The 21,969-nt window shown below is 36.3% G+C and overlaps 1 protein-coding gene across 1 annotated transcript; it reads right to left on the bottom strand.

Annotated features, from left to right (window-relative positions):
• Positions 1-2,528: 2,528 nt before the first annotated feature.
• On the bottom strand, positions 2,529-20,007 carry LOC113915968 (serine/Arginine-related protein 53-like). The gene is made up of 4 exons (XM_027581852.2): positions 19,878-20,007; positions 12,080-12,186; positions 4,400-4,552; positions 2,529-3,738 (listed from the first exon to the last, which is right to left on the bottom strand). Exons 1-4 carry the CDS (start codon positions 20,005-20,007, stop codon positions 3,646-3,648), a joined length of 483 nt encoding a protein of 160 aa, XP_027437653.1. The 3' UTR covers positions 2,529-3,645.
• Positions 20,008-21,969: the final 1,962 nt, after the last annotated feature.

The raw sequence follows: 21,969 nt of genomic DNA, 5'->3' as shown, positions 1-21,969 counted from the left end.
ATAATTCTTTAAGAAAAATAAAACTCCTTCTGTAATACTCACAATGAATTGGGATAGGGAAAAGGGGGAAGGAAGGAGTAACATGGGGACAAGAATTCCAGACCAATTCATCCATAGTTCAGTGATCAAAAATGTCACCTGTCTTGTTTCATTTCCAGCTTTTGTTACTATCTTATTTGTTCACTTACAGATTTTCACTGGATGCCCAAACGAAAGGAAAATTTGGCGTAGGATCTAACCACAGACAGGTGGACTGTATCTTTTGTTCCAAAATGATGCTTTCTATAACAGTACACAGTGGAAAAACAAAGAGTGTCGGGGAACGCACAGGGATCCACAAAGCTGTGCAAGGCCTTACTGGCAGGTGCAATGCTTTCTCAGAGGTCCTGAGAGTCTCCTTTGAGTTACCTTTGCACGTCTCAGCTCACGTCAACTTCACGGTGATACAAGACTGTTGATGCCTGTGGCCAAATGAAGGCTTGGCTTATTCATCCAATTCTCCGCCAAAAGGAAGAAATGGTCAGAGAAAGCCAAAGGGTAACCAGGAACCTCAAATTTTGCCCAAACTTTTCATAAGATTGAGAGGCAGGGCCACTTGGGTCTTTCACAAGAGGGATTCTTCTCTGGATTAGAACTGCGATAGTTCCCAACCTTCTAGGGCAACTATTAGGAAAATGGAGGAGGATGGCTGTGAGTCTTTGTGGCTCCAGGAGCCATCTTATCCTTCAAGTCTTCATCAGTTGTGATTTCTTCCATGAAGTCTTCCATAATTTTCTAACCCGGAGTAATTTCTCTTTCACTGCAACGATGTCCTCTCCTCTGCCACTAAGTATTGTATTTCTTATGTTATATACATGTCTGGGCTTTATAACTAAGCCTCTGGGAGGCAGGATCCCCACTAGATTCACCTGTGTATACCCAACTGCACTTATGGTGCCCAGCCCAGTCTTTCAAAAAAAAAAAAAAAAGATTAATGAATAAGTAGGTAAATTTGACTGAAGAAGACCTGAGATCCTTTAAGTAAGTAGAAGGTATAGGTCATTAACTGCAGAGAAAATAGGGTTTCCTGTGTTCCTGGCAGGGAGGGAGATCAGGGGAAGCTGGGGACAAAGCTGGGATGGAATCCACTGACCGTGGCATTTCAAGAGCATACATAACGAGTACACTGATGTTGGGGTGCAGCTTTTCAAACCATTACCCGTGCAACTATTTGTTCCATATTTCATTAAGATGGCTAGCATGCTAAAATGTTATCTTGGCATAAACAGAATACTTTTTCTATGAAGGGCATTCTTTTATGTTATTTTGCTGAAAAATCAAAGAAGGCAGGTACACTCTTAGCATCTTCATTTTATAGGTGAGGATGCTGAAGTGAAGGTTGAATGACTTAATGTTCTTATTCCATTTTCCCTAAGAATGTAGTCAGAAATGAAAACCCAACTTATATTACGAGCACTCATTATTTTGTATGAAGTCAACATTTCAATAAACACCAAGGTCTCATGTAAATCCAAGTTGTTATCATTAGTCAAGTGACATTAAAGGGATTGTTGTGTTTTACAGACTCATTATATTAGGATATTAAAGAAGGCCAGCAGGCATCACCTAGCTTGAGTATGGTGATATATTTGATAGTATTCTCTGAAGTCTTTCCTCATTAAATTTGATTTGGCTTGTGTGGTAATATTGTAGTCTTCAACAGGAATGTAGGCAAATGAAGTTAATAATACATTAAAATGAATCATACTGGAAATCAGGAAGGAGGGGAATAGTTATTGAGTTCCTGCAGGGACTAAAGTTTAGTTAATTAAAAAAATAACTTGATTCTCCATCTCTGTGAAAAATTCAGCTTTAAAATACAAATCAACTGTAATTTAAACTTCTGTATTTGGGCTACTTGCCACAAAGGAACACGGGTGTTAAATATAATTAACATAGATCACAATATTTTCACTAGTTATAGGTAAGGAGCATCAGGCATACTGGAAAAAAATGCCTACTCCAGGTTCTCTGGAGAATAACTAGTGGCCCAAATGACAACCCATATTCTTGTAAAATATACGTTCCAAAAGAGTGAGAGTCCTTTTACTGTTTACAAGTTATGCAAAGAATGAAATACAAATTATTTCCCTTTTTTAGTCACCAAAAATGTGTGTATCTATATTAAGGATCACATAAACCTGAGTTTATGCTGGGCACTTTTACTTACACCTAAAAAAGAAGAGAAAAGATAAGATAAGAAAAGAAAAGACGACTAGCACCTATTTAGAATGTGAACCATGTTTATATGAAAACAAGTATTTTGTCATCAGTCTATTTTCCATACCTTTTGCAACTGGAATCTTTATATTTTAAAAATTTTTATTTATTTTTTTAAAAGATTTTACTTATTTATTTGACAGAGAGAGAGGGAGAACATAAGCAGGGGGAGCAGGAGAGGGAGAAGCAGATTCCCCACTGAGCAAGGGGCCCAATGTGGGGCTCGATCCCAGGACCCCGGGATCATGACCTGAGCTGAAGGCAGATGCTTAACTGACTGAGCCAAGCGCCCCTATTTTTAAAAAAATTTTAACAGGAATTAGAATTTTAGTAGTTCCAGAAATATAGCAAAGATGGCTTTAAGGTGTCCTATATATTGGTAATCTTCTCCTAAAAACTTTTCAGGTTTATCTTGTATTCCAAGGCACAGTCTTCATAGAGACCAAATTAGAGTGAGACCAGACAACAGAACAAAAGAGAAGGGAAATATTCACATCAGCTGCTGAAAACTAGTTTTGTAAGGCAAGGCCTAGAAATCTTTATCTCTGGCATGTTTAGTATGGAATGCATACTTGATTTTCATTCAGCTACTAGAGAAAGGTATTCTACAATGACAGATAGCTTTATCAAAATTACAATTAGCTGGCTTCCTCTGTAGGGAATAGCAGTTGGGTAAGTAAGATTGAAGTGAGAGCTCTTACCAGCTTTCTCAGAAATGATTTCTCCATCACGGGTATTTGGTCAACTGATGAGGTCTACCATGAACATATGGTTTCTAGAGGAATGAGCTGGAATCTGCTAACATTTTTAAAAGGAACACTTAGTAAATGCTGATCTCTAAGCAATAAATCATCAATTTATTTAATTTTCAAGAAATGTTTTTCAAAAAATATTTTTTTCCTCTAGGATTAACATGCTCATTCTACTTAGATTGTTTACAGTGCTTTTTATTCTGCCTAAATTTTTACAATAAGCTGAAATAAAATTCAAAAATGGTTTCATAATACATGGAAGATGAAATCTCACATGGATAGCATATAGTCTGATTCTTACATATGCATGATTAATCAAAATTGTCACGACTTGGTATTTTTCCAATTTTACTCAAACACTACTGTGTACCATTTATTTTACCACTGATATTTTTAGGATTAACTTTATTAACAATATGATATTTTCATGCATTGTTAAATTTTACACTAGTTTTAATATTCACAATGTTTGATTAAGTTCAAATCAACAAATATTCAAGCCTACATGAGAAATGAATGAAATATTACCTTTTCACATAATCAGCTAACTGCTTTTTAAGAGTAAAAAGTTAATATTGGGATTTAAAAACCTAAATTTCCAATGTTACTATTAATTCAACCATAAATATATTACTTAGGCCACAGGACTGCCCATTAACCTTTCTTGTCGGAGAGCAATTAATCTCTTGAACCACTTTTCCTCAGCATCAGCTTTCTCAATAAATAACTGAAATAAGAAAAAGAAAAAAGAAAAATGTTATTGTTTGCCAATAACTTGGATTTGACCTTATGTAACATAAATTATCTTTACAGAATACATCTTTTAGCACAAGATTTGGATACTGTTAACTTTTGGCGACTTCTCAACTGAAGATAATCTATTTGGAATTAATAATGTTCAGAAAGTCTTGGAGAAAAAGAGTAATAGCAACATTTTTTGTTAACAATCTTACGCCGTGTTTTGTGAAGTTTATTTCCTACACTTTTTCTCAGAGACACAGTGGAATGACACGACTTCAGAGTAGATAGCAAAATACGATGTCCATGACAGGCTCAGTTCAATGAACCAATGAGAGCTGAGGCAGATTTAGATCTTTTAGTGCCAGATTTAAAAAAAACCAACCAACCAAACTCTTCTTTTTGCCTATTTTTGTTAAGCATAGGAAGACTACTTCTAGAAGTCAGACAACACGATTTGGATCATACCAGATTCAAATCCATGTCACTGCTCTAAGGGACGGGGGTCAGCTGCTTATTTCTAGCAAATAGTAATATATGAATCCATTTCCTCCAACAGTCTTTTTGTCACCAGCACAAAATGACAATAGTTCGAATTCATTTCAGTCAACTAGACTTCAGTGGACATTCTTCAGATCTAAGGATCTTACATTCGGATGGGCCAGAGAGTTGTCATCTTGGTACTTGATGGCAGTGGGGATGCTGCTGGGGTCTATTTCTTTTTCACTACTGGGAGGGTCAGGAACTACTGTTGCTGGTCCTGATGTCGCAGCTGCGTGCTTCACCTCACCAGGCTCCACAGACTGAAACATGATACATAAATGTTTTATTAATTAGATCACAATACACAACTAAAATTCTGCCTTAACAATATTTTTTATTTGGAACAGTAATTGTTCATTTAGTCTCCTTTGAGATAATATTAATCATAAAAGGACCCTGGGTGATTGAGTAAGAAACAATTCTGAAAATAAGCAAAAAAATACAAAAACATGGAGAAAATGTTGATTTTTTTTTATGATCAGCATATTTTTCTTGAGAAATTGGGACTTAGGTGTCTATACTATAGAAAAACATTTCATAAATCTAACTTCTATTAGTCAAAACAAGCAACAAATCTCCAGCATTCATTTGGTCTCTTTAGAGATGAAAAGCAAATTCAAAGGTTATTTTGTTTTTGCTTTTATTTATTTTTATTATTATTATTTTTAAATATTTATTTGAGAGAGAGCGAGAGTATGAGAGAGAGAGCACAAGCAGGGGAGAGGGGTAGAGGGAGAGGGAGAAGCAGACTCCCCGCTGAACAGGGAGCCCGATGTAGGGCTCGATCCCAGGACCCCAGGATCACGACCTGAGCTGAAGGCAGACACTTAACTGACTGAGCCACCCAGGCGCCCTGTTTTTGCTTTTTAAATAACAGCCTCAATGAAATATAATTCACATATCACAATTCATATAGCTTTTAGCATATCCACAGAGTTTTGCGACCAACACCACAAGCAACCTCAGAACATTTTCATCCTCCTCCCACAAAACCCCATACCCATTAGCAGTCACTGCTCCCCATTTCTCCCAGCCTCCCCATCCCTATGCAACCACTCATCTATTTTGTCACTGTGGATTTGCTTATTCTGGACACTTCATACAAAAGATCATACATTATGTAGTTTCTTGTTGTGGGTTTGTTTTGTTTTCTGTGACTGGCTTCTTTCATTGAGCATGCTTTCAAGGTTCTTCCATGAAAGGCTGAAGCATGTATCAGTATGTCATTCCATTTTATTGCTGAATGATAATATTCCATCACGGAATACTAAGCGCCAGGCACTGGGCTCAGGGCTGCGGACATGAGGACTGATAAATCGTTGCTGCTGCCTGGAAGAAGCCAGTCGTACTGTGCTCTCTTGGGTTAATTCCCATACTTCCCTGTCTGGGAAAGCAAAAGGCCAGGGAGGTGGCTAATCAGCAGCAAGGCTGCAGGGGTAACATGAAATGGACTAGATGAGAAGCTGAAATCGGAAATTAAAATAAAAAAACCCAAGATGACTGGGAGATTAATTCCACCATTTGGCCCTTTTTCTACAGCTACTGGTTCTGTATGTGTACTTTTTGAACCTCCATTTTCTTTTAATGTAGCTACTTCTGAACATCTACTTCTCTGAGTGAAGGGTAAAACAGATGTCACTGGGAAAAACATCTAGAAAATGAAATCTACACAAATTAGTTAATCCTTTCTTGGAATGATTTATCTTAGAACTGGATATCCATCTTCAGTATTTATTGAGTGCTACTAACTGCTAAGCACTGGGTACACAAGGGAGAGTAGAATAGGTATGTTCCCGGTACCAAGTGGAGATTACATTTTGCTAATGGAACTGACAGATAACTTACAAATAGATACCAAAATAAAGATATAATCACACATTGTAACAAGGGACACAGAGATACTTAAAGAAATAACTGTTAAATCTGGCAGTTTTCTTCTTGTATTTTGAAGCCAATACTCCGCCCACCTCCACCCCCAGGCGTCAAACCTTTCTATGTTTCCAACATGCTAGGCCTAGAAGGCCTACAGCCCTGTGTGATATTATACTGACCCTTTATAAAACGGAGGACGTAGATCAGTAAAGCCCAACATTCCACACAGGGGAAGGTGGGAAGTATGTCAGTCTAATGAGGCTCAGACATCATTTTTTGGTGGTCTATGCTGCATGCAGAGAACAGATGAGCACGTCATTCCGCCTGTCTGAGCCGTGCCTCATAGGGCGCAGCTAGGAGACTGGCAGTATCGAAGAACTGTGGAGTGTTGTTATTCTAGTTGCCAAAGATGTGGATCGCACATATTCAGGAGGCAGAGATAACATTCTATTATAAAAATGACCTGGTCTCGTTCTGTTTATACATACAGTACATTAACATTTTCTTGGAAAAGTACTTATGTATATTTCAGGTAAAGTTTTCAGAGATTAGGATCAGAGCATGGAAGTTATTATTTAAATGGATAATTAAAAAATATATGACAGGAATCATAAATTGCTTCTTTATTTAAGTGAGGAAAACTGTTGGAGAAATTTTGACTATAAAAAAACCCACAACATGGTCACTATCAAGTATCTGGCTTTGAGTAGCACTGCCACCTGGTGGTTCAGTTTGGAAAACTTGTTTTAAAATGTACTTCCAAGTAAAAGAGTAAGTTAGACCCTGCTGCTTAGGGTTATTTATCCTCTTTCTGAACATAGGTGGATATCTGCCAGCTACAACAATTTTAGGGTTGAATAACTGGCAATAAGCTTACTTGGGACAGAAGTCTGGAAACAAACTGCATCTTGGTTCCTGAAGATGATATAGCAGGAACTATCAATTATCTACTCACACAAGAGAGAGATGATTGCAGAGAGTTAACCTGTTAAATTGATATGTGTTGACAGAGACACAATGTCTAGCATGTTACTGGTAATAGCCACTTTCTGGTAACAGCTCCTTAGCTTAATTAGTGGAATTCACACAGCTGAAGAAAGACTCTATCAACTGAAGGGGTGGTTAGTATAGAGAAGCCTTTTTCAGAAACACAAAATGTATGCCAGTGTGTGTAGAACTGTCCAGAAGAGAAAGACGTTGAAACCTGGGTCATGAGTAATTTAGTCCTCAAGAGAATTAGTCTTTGGTGTGCATCAGGGATAGCCCCTATCTCCCCATGATCTGGATGAAATGGTCCTCAAGATAATTTACCTCCCTTTGCTAAGTAATCTCCTGATAAATAATTCAGCTTCTTGGGCATCCTGAATCGCTACCTTATATTGCAGACACAGACATTTTGGAAACTGGAAAAGGATACCGTTTTCTAAACTAATAAATTGGCCCTCTGCTTTATATTACAGTTGAGTGTAAATTTATTCACTGTTGGCCCATCCCTGCTTTTCTGATCATTTTGAAATGCAGTGACTAATACAAGTCCAGTGTTAGATGGCTAATACTTTAGACTGTTGTACATTCACCAACGTAAATGCCATCTTCTTCTTCTTTTTTTTAGCTTACTCCCCCGTTAGTGAATGCTTTCTTTATACTTCAATAGGGAACGTGCACTGAGTTCACAATTATGAGAGACACTGGATGAGTAAAAACAAACAAGGGCTCCGGAGTTGAATAAATTTTGTGTGGAAGCTCTTTCTTGCCATTTATTAGCACTTTGACCATGGGTAATAAAATTTGCTGAGCCTTAGCTTGCTTAGTTTTAAATAAAGGTTACTGGGATTTTAGATAACTTACATACGCTAAATGTCTAGTATTAATGGTAGCCATTATTATTTTAGTCACTTTAAGTTATTTAAATATAAAAATCAAAATGGGGCTATGTTACAACATTGTTTTACATCATTTGCTTGTGCTTTAATGTTTCCAAATGCTGGGTTGAAACAAATTGGCCCAAAGCTGATGTCTGCACACTAAACCAGTAAGCTACTATATAAAGCTGTAAAGTAAGTTTTTAATTATTTGCTTAGGAATACAATAGGCCACCAAGCCTCCAGTGAGAATTGTAGGATCTATAAACCATAAAAAATTACATAAAACAAGCTGTGACCCAACCAAAATGAGAATCCTTGCATCTCCAATTCCTTTTAAGGAAGCCAGAGACAAATGCAGCCCTCAGCATTCAGGAAGAGGAAGAATAATAACAGCTTTTATTTCCTGAGTGTCAGGTGCTTGGCTAACTATTTTATGTAAAGTATCTTGCTCATCCTTATAAAAACTTCTGCCAGGGGTATTACCTCCCCTTTAAGATACGAGAGCCATGGGGTTATCATGTGGTTTAAGGACACATAGCCAGTAAATGGCAGAATCAGACCTGACCCTGCATCTGTCTGACCCTACATCTCATGCTTTTGACCACTGCTTCCCAACTGCTAAACCTAAGATTTATTGTTATTTGGTTTTAATTTTAGAGGAAAGAAATAAAAATGTTGGTAAAATATTTTAATTACATACATTTTTAAGTGGCTCAACTCACAGTGCTGGATTAATATTTCTAGGTTGCTTTTGCTTCTCCCTCATACTCATTCAATCTAGAACTAGCCAGCTCAAGGCCTTCCAGAATTGATTTTATTTCTTTGTGTAAATTATTGTTAAGGGCCACCTCTTTTAAAAGACAGCTGAAACAGTAGATGGGTTTTTCTTACACAGATTCATGAACATTCCTTATGAAATTGAGAGGCCCCTATTTCATCCTTTTTTAAAAAAAGATTTATTTATTTATTTTAGAGAGAGGGAGAGCATGTGTTGGGGGGAGGGGCAGAGGGAAAGGGAGAGAGACAATCTCAAGCAGACTCCCCACTGAGTGCAGAGCCTCACATGGGGCTCAATCTCACAACCCTGAGATCACGACCTGAACTGAAATCAAGAGTCAGATGCTTAACCAACCGAGCCCCCCAGGTGCCCCTAGAGGCCCCTATTTCAACTTAATCCTCTCTATCCCTGATGGTGGCATCTGAATTAGAAGTGCAAGAAAAGCCATACTGAAGGTGAGTGAACATTCCAACTCAGCACTGAACACTAAAACAACGGGAACTAGTTATTAAAATAATGAATAATGATGGTCCCTTTGATCAGAGATATAGGTGAAATTCCTTTATATTGGTCCCACGGAAAGCCATTTAACTACACAGGCTTTTGTTAGAGATTTAGGAAGAAGACTTTTTTCTCTTGGATTTAGTCCATTAGCTTAAGATTGATAACCTTCAGAGGTTAAGGGGAAATAATCTTTCAAAACTTTTCTAGGGGATACAATGAGGTGAAAACATTACTAATTCTGGAATTGAAATATACAGATATTTTACATTTATACCTTTCAAAAGACTTTAAAGGTAAAACCAGATCTAAAGATTTTCTGTTTTCTCAGCAAGAGGTCTCCCTTACTGGTGAGCATGGAAACTTGGGGAATATTAAAAAAATGTAAATGGGGTAAGGTGTTGATACTTAAGACAGACTCAGCACTGGGGCGCCTGGGTGGCTCAGTCGTTAAGCGTTTGCCTTCGGCTCAGGTCATGATCCCAGGGTCCTGGGATCGAGCCCCGCATCAGGCTCCCTGCTCAGCGGGAAGCCTGCTTCTCCCTCTCCCACTCCCCTGCTTGTGTTTCCTCTCTCGCTGTGTCTCTCTCTGTCAAATAAATAAATCTAAAAAAAAAAAAAAAAAAGAAAAAAGACAGACTGAGCACCTACGGTAGAAGTTTTTAAGCACTATGCTTAGTTTACAGAATGTACTTAGATATAGAATAATTTAGGTGCTAGAGTATGTTATTTAAAAATAAGCATTTATGGGATCAAGAACCATGTTAGATATTTGATACTCATTATATTTACTCCTCAACAACTCCAAAAGTAGGTATTATTGGTTCTATTTTATGGATATGGAAACTGAGGGATGAAGAAGTTGAGAAGCTTGCTAAAGACCATAAATCACGGCAGGAAGTGTGAGAGTTAAGATTCAAACTCAGATCTCTTTGAGTCCAAAGCCCCATCCTCTTTCCTCTTTATCAGGTACGCTTCTGATCAATTTCCTTGCTCATTGCTGGTTTTGCTAGTTATTGGAGGAGCTGCCAGTATTTTGAAGGAAAAACAATGGAATTAAAAATAAGTTTATTATTATTATTATTATTTTTAAATTTTTTTAAAGGATTTTATTTATTTGAGAGAAAGAGATCATGAGCTGGGGGGGAAGGGCAGAGGGAGAAGTTGACTCCCCACTGAGCAGGGAGCCCAAGGCAGGGCTCGATCCCAGGACCCTGGGACCATGACCTGAGCAGAAGGCAGAACGCTTAACCGACTGAGCCACCCAGGCGCCCAAAAATAAGTTTATTATTAATAATTAGTATCAAAAGGGAAAAAGGTATGTAGAGGAAAACCTGGTGTATTTACTAGAGAGGAATAAGTATTTCCACAGAAAGAAAATGCTGTTTATCTTGAGTCCAGTAAGAGCTGGGAAGTCAGGGTGAACCTCAGAAAACAAATATTAGGAAAGTAAATTTAAAAGTAAATTACCATTGTTTTAGGACATATGAATGACCTTTTAATATGTAAGATATTCAAGAGTAAGATAGTAAATAAAATGAGCAACTATACTTATGGATGTCCATTTTACAGTTCCACCATTTTTTAGGAGTTGTGGTGGCTAACTTTTACAAAAAGTTCAAATGAAATCAGCAAATGAAGGCAGGGACCATGGGTTAACCAGGGATGGCTGGTGCTGTGCACCTAAGCACCAGCACACGCTCAAGTCACTTCTCCAGGAAGATTTAAAAAGTATATGGTAACTGAAAAGACGTTCATATCACAAGCAACAAAAGAAATGCTAATAGGAAGACAAAAGGTCAATTTTTGCCTGACTACCTATCAGGTAAGTAAATGTGAAAAAGGACTTGGTGTTAACCAGGGTGTGAGAGGCAGACCTCTCCTTGGACTTGTGGGCAAAATCTGGACTGGGACGTTAGTGGAGGATGACTTTGGGAACATGTGTAGAAATAAATAATATTAACCTTAAGCAAGTAACTCCATCTTGAAAAATTGATCTTATGGGGACAATAATGGATATTTACAAACATGTATTAATACCTTCAAGCTTACAACTACTTAAATTATCTAGTGTCAGAGGAAAAAAATAAATGAATTATGATAAATTTGTCAGCAGGATGCTATACAGTCGTTAATATATTTACGGCTGTAGAATATTTTTGAATAGGTGGTAACAATACTATGTCTTTATTACATGTATGTTATTAAAGAATACATGTATCTCACAGTAGAATGCCTTTTCTGACTAAAGGAACAGATTCCTAAAGGTGGTCCTGATAATAATTGAAAGAATACATGCAATATTCAACAGAAATAAAATGCCAATCAAAACTCCTTTTACTGGAGTTTAATAAGTGATACCAATCTGGGCAAAGAGTGCACACATGTTACTATTTGGGTAATAATCGGGTTGTTAAAGATCTCTTCTAACTTTTCTCTAGCAGTGTCAATTCAGAAAGTAGATGTAGACACTTGAAAAGAAAACTGTGTGTTCATGAAATGCATATTACTGCTTTAGAACTGTTGACATTTTACTTTGTCTTCTCAGTGAATTTTAAAATAAAAAATGGCATCAGATATATTTTTACAAGTTAAACTTGAACTGCTTCTCACTGATTCATTCTCTCTCTCTCAATAACACACTGACACTCGCTCACCCTACTTCATCTACCTGTTAGAAGAAGCACTTACATTTAAGTAAAATCCATTAATAAAGCATTTCCTCAGTGGGATTCTAAAGGCTTATTCATAATGTCTGGATGAAAACTTACCTTTTTGACTTCTTTACTTGATCTGAATGTCTGCTGAACAAAAGAATCACTTTCAATGGCTTCAATTTCTTTTACTCTTTTTACTTGTTCAACCAGGGTGGCTTGGTCTAAAAAAAAAAAAAAGGGTATAATGTCAGTGTATTTTGGTGTGTAAGCTTGTTAACAACAGTATCCTAAGCAAGGTTCTTTCTTTCTATGAAGTAATTTTATGACTTCTGGAATTTAACTGGATGAAAAGATGTTATAGTTAAGCTCTAATAAAAAAACTATTTTCCCCTTGAGATCCACAAATACACATTCCTACACACCAAGTCTCTCACCTAAAACCTAATAAACATGGCTGAGAAGGTACTGCTATAATGATCCAATCTAATCTGGGCTAATCTCATGGGAGGGCTTTAAAAATTAAAAAAAAAAACCTTATTATGGAAATACATATAAAAGGAATTAACAGCACAATGAATCCACCTGCACCCATCACCTAGCTTCTATAGTCATGAACTCTGTTACTTATTTATTGATCCTCATTTCATTTTTTTAGGTAGATCTGGAGTACTCAAAAGTACCTCCCAGACATCGTGCCATATCACCCCTAAGTATTTAGTAGGCATTTCAGATAAGGACTTAAAAAAAACAAATAGTAATATAACTATACTACCATCTTCACATCCAACAATATTATCAACAATGCCTTAATACCATCTTATAGAGTCCATGTTTAATTTTCACTGATTATCCAAAAAAAAATTTCTTTTTACAGGTAGTTTGTTTGAAACAGGATCCAAACAAGGTCCACACATTAGACTTGGTTGACAAGTATCTTAAATCCCTTTTAATCACTGACAGTCTTCAGGCCCTCCCTTTCATTGCTATTTTTTTATTGAAGAGAATGGATCATTTACACTTGAAAATCTACATTCTAGATCTGGCTGATTTTATTCTTATGATGTCATTTAATATGTTCCTCTATTCCTCATATTTTGTGTAAACCAATAGTTAGGTCTAGAGGCTGGATAAGATTCAGGTTCAATTTCTTTTGGTCAAGGATACATCATAGGTGATGATGCATAATTCCCATTACACAGTATCGGGATATGCTTCTCCCAATTTTAAAGATGTTAAGATTGATCAGTGGGTCCAAGGTGATGTCAGCCTGGCCCTATTATAAAGTTCTTCACCAACCATTCACTTAATGCTTTTGGCAGACATTAATGTTTGTTGATTAGATCCATTATTTCATGAGATGTTGCAAAATGGTGATTTTCCAATTTTATTATTCTCCCTGCATTTATTAGCTTTGATTCCTCTGCTGTGAAGAACTTCCCTTGCTGACTGTAAAGAATAGTCTGTACAGGAGAGGAAGAATAAATGTTTAATTTTCTCTTTACTTGTCAATTTTGATCCAAAGGTGAGCATTATGAGTTCCTGAATATTTATACACTTAACATATTTTACCCCATGTAATCATTTTCATATTTTGTTGCTCAAATTATTCTGCCTTTGGGTAGTAGGGACCTCCTGAAGTTTGTCCTGCATCCTTTTGATATGATCCCTTATAATTAAGGGGTGACAAGAAGTTCTGGGCTCATCTTGTACAGTTCCTGCCCAAGACCTGAAATTAGCTCTTTCTCCAAAAGGCTCGGACTGCTTTTAGTGGGGAATGATGTTTAAAAACAGTAACTTGGGCACCAGGGGTGTTCACTGTTCCTGGATTGTCACTGCTTCTCAGCTTTTTCAGTGGGTGGGGTAGGAAATGCATATTTTAAGAAAAAAAAAAGTAATACGAGTTCATGCTGATACTATCAATCAAATTAAAGATTAGAGGAATTTTAAAGTCTCTGATTTTATATTTGTATTATCTTTTCTCATTTTAAAAATCTTAATGATATGACCAAAAGTACTTACTCGTTTCTCTTAATGAGTCGAGTATGCATTAGTTTCAAAATAAAAAGATTAATATCACTATTAATAAGATGAATTAATACAGTTTAAAATTTCTTTATGGTTCTTTTTATCTCAGGAATTATTCCACTGATGAAATGTCAAAACAGTATACTCTAAAGTTACCTGAAATAATTCTCCATGTGATTATGCTACCAACTAGATATCTAGCTAGGTTTAATTTGTTTCAATTCATTTCTGATTTAGATCTTGGTTTTTGTTCTGTTGTCCTTGTGATTAATATATATTATTTGAATACAGCTGAAACACAATGTTACATTAGTTTCAGTTGTACAACACAGTGATTCAACAATTCTATATGTTACGCCATGCTCACCACAAGCGTAGCTACCATCACCATAAAATGCTATTATAATACCATTGACTATATTCCCTATACTATACCTTTTGTTCCCACGACTTATTCATTCCATTACTGGAAACCTGTACCTCTCACTCCCCTTCACCCATTTTGCCCATCTCCCAACCCTCCTCCCCTCTGGCAACTGTCAGTTTATTCTCTGTATTTGTAGATCTGATTCTGCTTTTTGTGATTCACTAGTTTTGTTTTTTAGATTCCACATATAAGTGAAATCATATGGTATTTTCCTTTTTCTGTCTGACTTATGTCACTTAGCATAATAGACTCTAGGTTCATCCATGTTGTTGCAAATGGCAAGATTGCATCCCTTTTTAAAATGGCTGAGTAATTTTCCAGTGTGTGTGTGTGTACACATACCGCATCTTCTTTGCCCATTCACCTATCAGTGGACACTTAGGTTGCTTCCATATCTTGGCTACTGTAAATAATGCTGCAATAGACATAGGGGTGCATATATCTTTTTGAATTTGTGTTTTTGTTTTCTTTGGGTAAATACTTAGTAGTGAAATTGTGGAATTACTGGACCATGTGGTAATTCTACTTTTAATTTTTTGAGGAACCGCCATACTGTTTTTCCAGAGTGACTGCACCAATTTACCTTCCCACCAAGAGTGCACGAGGGTTCCTTTTTCTCCATGTCCTTGACAACACTTGTTGTTTCTTGTCTTTAATATTTGCTTTTTAGTTGCATAAAACACATGATTCCAAAGTCAAAACACAAAACATCATTCAGAAGAGTCTAGGTTTCCTTTCCTATCCCATTCTTTCAGTTCTTCCTCCAATCCATAGTTAGCCATTTTTATTAAGTTTTGGTTTTTATCCTTCCTTTGTTTCTTTCTGAAAATATAAGTATACATATTCTCTTCTTTCTTATACAAAATTAACATACCACACATTATGTCTTCAATATCACCCTACCCCAGTATAGAGACTTCCCCATTCTATTTTACAGCTGTATAGTTATCTATTTTATGGTTTTATGATAGCTTTTTTCCACCAATGCCTTATTGGTGGTCATCTGAGTTGTTTTCAGTCTTTTGCTTTTCCAATTAGTGCTTTAAGAAATGTATTGTTTCATATTTTTGTTTCTTTTTTTTCACATGCTAAGCTGGGCAGGAAAAATGCAACATTATGGTTCACACACTCACTGTTTAAACTCTTGCTCTAAGCTGCTATGAATACATAGCTAAATTAGGAGCCACTGTATATTCAACAAGCACCTAAAAATTTTTGGGATTTTTAGACTTCACAGACAATAACTAGATTTACATTCTAAGAAACAACCATAAAGAGTGGTTTGACAATAAGGTAGTTGTTTGCATTAAAGTGATTTTTACATCCCAGCAGATCTAAGCTTAAAATGCTAAGTGTTATAAAGAGTATGAAAAGAAATTTGGTTTAATAATTTCAATAAAAATTAACAATTTATGAAAAATCTTTGTTTCAACTTTTGGCCAACTGTAAATTGTAATTATATAAGACTTCTGCAACCTCCAGTTTATTTAGGGGAAAGATAGTCTTCTGGAGATGTGTCCCTGACAGCTCTAACCAGTCCTTTCTCATGTGAAAAATAATGCATGGAATGTTTGGAAGTAATCGCTGCTAGAGCCAACACTCCCAACTTAGGAAGAATATATTTTACAACATAAAAGCAAGTACTGTTAGAGTGTCATGGATGAGCAAATAGTTCCAGATGCTTTAGAATAAAAGTTCCTGTGGATTTTAATTAGGCAGTGTACTAATTGAGCGTATAAAATGAGAAGATTCTTTGCCTAGCTAATTTATTAACTATTAACTCCACTTATACCAGTGGATGATATTTTTTATTACTTATATGTATAATAGCGTTAATATGGCAGACAAAAGTCATAATGGATACCATTCCATGTATTCCAACTTTAATTTGTCAACGTGAAAATACACTTGTTTGTATAGGTCTTAGTTAGTCTCATGATTATTTCACCATCATTGATTCCCAACCAAAAGATAGTATTTCAGACTTCAGGATGATGTCTCATATGTATCAACTATTTGAAGTCTTGGGTTTTTTCTCTGACATATTCTCTCATTTGGATTTACAAAGCACACCATTAGTATTAAAAATCGGAGGAGAGCTCACGAATAGTACTTGATGTCTAAAGCTTATAGTGTTTGCAGCTTCAAATACGGACATACAACCAGCTCCTAATACAAATAAAAGTATTATCACAGGAGCTGGCCCAAGGGCCAGCATGTTTAACAAAATAGCATTGGAGAAATTATAAAGGGAGGAAGGAAAAAGATTAGAGAAAACCAGAACGTTATCTTTGTGTTTCTTTAAAGATCACTTCAGGACTAACAAAGTGACAGGGCAGATAAGAAAGCCAGTTTGCCTGACTTACAATATGAAAATAAACCAACGTAGCTTTTACCTTTCAATGTGGGAACATTTTACCAGCGATATTTAGATTAAAGAGTAAGAGAGAGATATTTAAGTTAAAATTTGAAAAATTCATGGGAGGTTTACATTTTTAGCCTTGTAAATAGCTCAGCTTCATGCTGTTTGAAAACAGGCATAAAACATGTTTTAAAGGGCTTCATACTCAAAATTCAAGTATCAACGTCCACAAATATAGGTCTTGAATATAATCCTGTCATTTTGGGAAGCAGAATTAAACACATCAATAAGATACAGTAAATTGTTTTAAATTAAGGCTCTTAAGTTTAACATGCCAATTTGTCACTGAAAAACTCTTTACCAATTTTAAGAATAGGAAAAATGTGAATGAAAACTACTCATCATTTATATGCTTGGCATGAATGCCTAGCATATAAAGTATCTTGTATTCACCAGCCGTGAGGTAAAAATAAAGACAAGGAACAACGTTACTGGAAGAATCAAAATTATAGGATGTTTTTAAACATTAACATGGTAAACACGAAGGAAAGATATCTATTAGCATTTCTGATAAACACATTATTGGTAAATAAAATGACTTTCATAAGTAGTTGGTACAATTTCAGTAGAAGGGATACATATTTCATATTAAAACAAAAAATACTGGAGTCAGAAAGCAAAGTCACTACAGACTAAAAACAATCAATACTAACTCACCATGTGGAAAATCATTTTGTTCCTTTTGTGATAAAAAATTAAAATTAAACATTTTGCTCATTACTGTTGATGTTACATTATACAAATTAGGCTCACCAACCACTTCAAGTTATATTTGAAATGTTACATGATACAACTGTTACAGACTTAAGAAATATTATCAAATGATACACAAAGATTAGTTAGTACAGATGTTAAGGTCCAATATAAACCTTTTATTTGAAAAGGCAAAATTTTAATCTATATTCCATTTGTAGACACAAACCACTCTCTAAACTGGCAGCAATGCCACGCTGAGAACAGCAGGTGGCACTATTACCCAAGATGTAATCATGGGATAACCGCCAAGATGGGTTTCATGAAAGGTATCTTACACATGAAAATCTCATCTTCAACTGACTCCTTCTGAATATTAATATTTTATGAATTTCCCTAAAGTTAAAATGCATTTTATGTTACAAAGAGTTTGGGTCAGTTGGCCTCATCGTTATTGAGGTACTCATGCTATTCTTCCAGTAAAAAAATATTTATATACTAATAGTACTGCTATAAATACATGAATAATACAAAAGAATATCTTATTTTCAGTTTAAGTTGACTCAAATTTTAGTCAAGAATGGAAACATCCATGAAATTTGTTTATGGTAAAATATCAATACTGAAAGCAAAATAGTCTTTGAAATGTAAAACATTTTCAAGTGCTGTTACAAGAATAAAAAAAAAAGCAAACAACGGATTTGGTCAATAAACAAACAAAGATAGTTACTCTACACAAAACCTACTTGGAAAAAGCCACAAAGCTTACTTGAAATTCTAAAGTTATTGTAACGATTTCTCATGAACGCAAATTTTAACAAAACGCAGCCGTTGCTTTCCTTCGAAACAGTGCATGTTAAGTAAGCTTTTTTCCATAAAACATGCAAAGCATATATTAGAAATTCATTTAACCTCAACATTTTAAGGTTGTTCATAAGACCCAGATCCCGGGGCACAAATTCCTAGAGCCGATATCCACAAATGACTTGAAAGATGAGAAAACTTCTTAGGTAGAATGTGGCTGGTCTGTTGCTGTTCTGGAAGCTGTTAGTACAGGACCAGGTTGTATATGTCGATGAGGCTCCTGAAGTCTTCCAATGACAACCCTCCTTGGAGAAGGTCCAAGACAGATTAATCTTATATTGAACTGCTTTCTGTATCAAATTAAGTAATAGGAATAATTTTAATGTGACTGTACTAGTGAAGAGTTTCTGAGAAACATCTTCATAAGTACCGGTGAACTAGGTACCAAGCTAGGCTTTATTAAAAACAAAATACACACTGAATACCTCATTTAGCTCCTTTTACCTAAAATGCTGTCACCTTTCCTCCGTCTTCCCTTTCACCTTCTCCCGCGACTGGGGAGGAAGAGGCCTCTTCCGTAACTCACTGGGCGCTTAGCATCTGTTGCCTTGCACTGATACTAATCTCATTAGTGAAAGCTTCATGTCCCCAGCTAGAGAGGACATCACTTTTTGTGTCAACTCCAGGACTCAGTGTTGTATGCTTTATTATTTAGTAAGCAGTCAATAAACTTTTGTTGAAAACAACTAAAAATGAAAGGACATTAAAGTAACCATTAAAAAAAATCAAACTTCTTGGGGGGGAATGTCAAATTATAAGAAGTTTTTGTAACTTAAAAAATTAAGGGTCTTTAAGTGGTTAGTTTTAATAGCTCTGGGTTCAGACTATGGGATTAAACCCTGTCTCTGCTATTTACTAGCTGTGTGACCTTGGGCAAGTGGTTCAAGTTGTAATGGCCTCAGTGTTCTTGTCTGTGGCATGGGAATAAACATCACAGAATAGCTGAGGATGACTCTCTCTCCTCCCCCCCCTTCCTTTCTCTCTCCTTTCCTCCTTTCAAATATTTGAGAACATTCAATGCACCAGGTGTTGTTCCACATATAAGGGTTTAGAAACAAGTAAGTTTCTTTCCTCATGAAGCTTATACTTTCATGGGAGAGACAACTAATAAACATGTAAATAATATAATATCAAGAAAAATAGAGCAGTAGAGGGCTAGAAAGGAGAAAGGGAGCTATTTCAGATGGGATGGGCAGGGAAATCCTCTGACATGGCGAATCCAGCAGAGAGAATCCTGTGAAGGATCAAGCCAAGAAAATGTAGGAGATGATACGTGTGCTAGCACAGGGTAAGGAAACAGTAAAAGCACTTAATAAATGACAGACTAGTAATAGTACTAGAGTGCTAATTTAGTCATAGTAGTAAAGACATGGAAGTTGCCTAAGAAGGTTACATAAAAACCTCTCAATTTCTGGCCACATGGTTTCAGGCTGGCAACCTTTTTTTGAGTTCAGCCAGGTAATACTGGCTTTAGCTCACACCTTTTGTGGCATCACCTGTGGCGTGGCAGGGCTGGGAAAGACTGGAAGAGGGGACAGGCCTATGCACATCTTTGAGAAGGTACAAAAGGCCCAGCTGAGTTTTATCACAAGCCAAGACACTGGAGTCCATCCTGACTCACTGAAGGCTGCAGGTTGAATGGGGGAGCAGTGTTTCACAGGCACATGGCCTCCCAGCCTCCAGTGATTCGAGATGGGAGGCCCTGCGGCTTCCTAATGGTGTCTAATAACACAAACTCCCCAAAATAGTAGTTGTGTGGAAGAAATGGGGTTATAAAGCAAACGTATTTTACTTTAGTGTCTGCAACTCTACAGACACTTTGTTCTGATCATCAATATCCTGGAATGCCTTTCCAGTGAGGAAGGTCACAAAGGCTAATTTTTCATTTAAATGGTTGTTGAAAAGGCCAGATGAGCTGTTCTGGTGGAAGGAGTAGTAATCCCAGCAGTAACAGAAGCTTACATTTACGGCACTCTGCGCGAAGCACTTCACATGGATTACCTCAGTTAACTCTCATAACCATGACAGGTAGTCCTATTATTGTTCTCATTGTACAGATGAGAAACTAAGGCAAAGTAATGTGGTCAAGGTCACATAACTAGCTGGTGGTAGAAGTGGGGGATCCAGTCACTGTGATCTAATCATTAATTCCACGTCAAATAAGTTCTTTACCCACACCTGTCAACAGATTATTTTTTCCCTCTTTTCCATCCATTTACTAGAAATAATAAGTGTTCTTGGGATTGTTCTTATTCTGCACTGTAATGCTTATTCATTCAGTACAATCTAGCTTTATTTGTAGAGAAGATGCCATAAATATTATCTTGGTCTTCTGGCATTATCTTGAGCTAGGTTACAAATGATATTTTTTGAAGCTTACCCGTTTGAAAAAGTTTTGAAAGAATTATGTATGTCACATCCCCAAAACTTTTATTAATGTATTAAAAAATAAGTTTTTAGAGAACCTGCATTCTTTCCCTGAAGCCTGAAAACAACCTGAGCAGTAAATTACCACTTTAGAGTTGTTCTTTATTTATTGTGTAGCAACTGTTGTTGCAAAACACTAGAGGTTTCTGTAAATTTGGCTAAACCAATAACCACTATGTAATTACTACAAAGACCATTGTCTTATGCTTGTTTCAAGTGTAACAAACATGGGTAGTCAAATCCACTTTAATAGAGTGGTAAGAAATAATAACTCCCACAAAGCTAAAGCTACTGGAAGTTTTCTTATTTTAACAGGCCTGAAGAAAGGAATATAATTCAAGCATACCAGATTAAAAGGGCAGAATACAGAATCTGAAGTCGCTGTTTGCTGTCCATTTTCATTCTAGAATTCTTATTGACTCTAATTAAAATTCTGGAGATGGAAGAGTTGTGTGTTTCTAAAGAACTTGCAGTGAATGCTGTCTGCCAGCCATCTCCAAACACCCCATAACCACACACAACTTGCCTGTCAGGAGAGCTAATGCAGACATCGCAGGGCACACCACATTTGTCACTGTGGCTAATATCAGAGATACGCAGCTCTTTTTTCTTAGCACACAAAAGCAAGATATGTAATTCAATGCTCAATTTACCCTTGTCTCGCAGGAGATTTTTCCCCGCTAATTGATAGAAATTAAGCCATTAATCAAGCCACTAGCCATCATTCAAACCAGAGAAGATGAATACAAACTTTCATCATAACCACCTTCCCCATTTTAGTGTTCATTAGCATTAATTTTTAATGCAATTATGCTATTCTTTTACGCTGAGCTCATAAATTACTGCTCTTTTGTTGCTGGCTGGCCTTGTAAAATCCAAACTAATGCTTTGTGCTCTGATCTTAAAGGCAATTACTAGGTTCTTCTATCTTTTATATCTTTGCATCCCCAATAACCTCTCTATATAACGAACACCCATGACTGACTATGCCTGTGTGTTTTTTTAATGCCTCTATATAAATCTTTGTGAACATATAAATGTAGTCAAATGTATCTACAATAAACATATATGTATACACACACACCACATATATTATAAAATATAGATGTTAATATAAAAATAAGATCTCACAAATTCATATGGTAG

The sequence above is a fragment of the Zalophus californianus genome, chromosome 1, assembly GCF_009762305.2.
Source record: "Zalophus californianus isolate mZalCal1 chromosome 1, mZalCal1.pri.v2, whole genome shotgun sequence".
Classification (NCBI taxonomy): Eukaryota; Metazoa; Chordata; class Mammalia; order Carnivora; family Otariidae; genus Zalophus; species Zalophus californianus.
The sequence above is the reverse complement of the archived record's forward strand: the minus strand, read 5'-3'. Positions and strand labels throughout refer to the sequence as shown.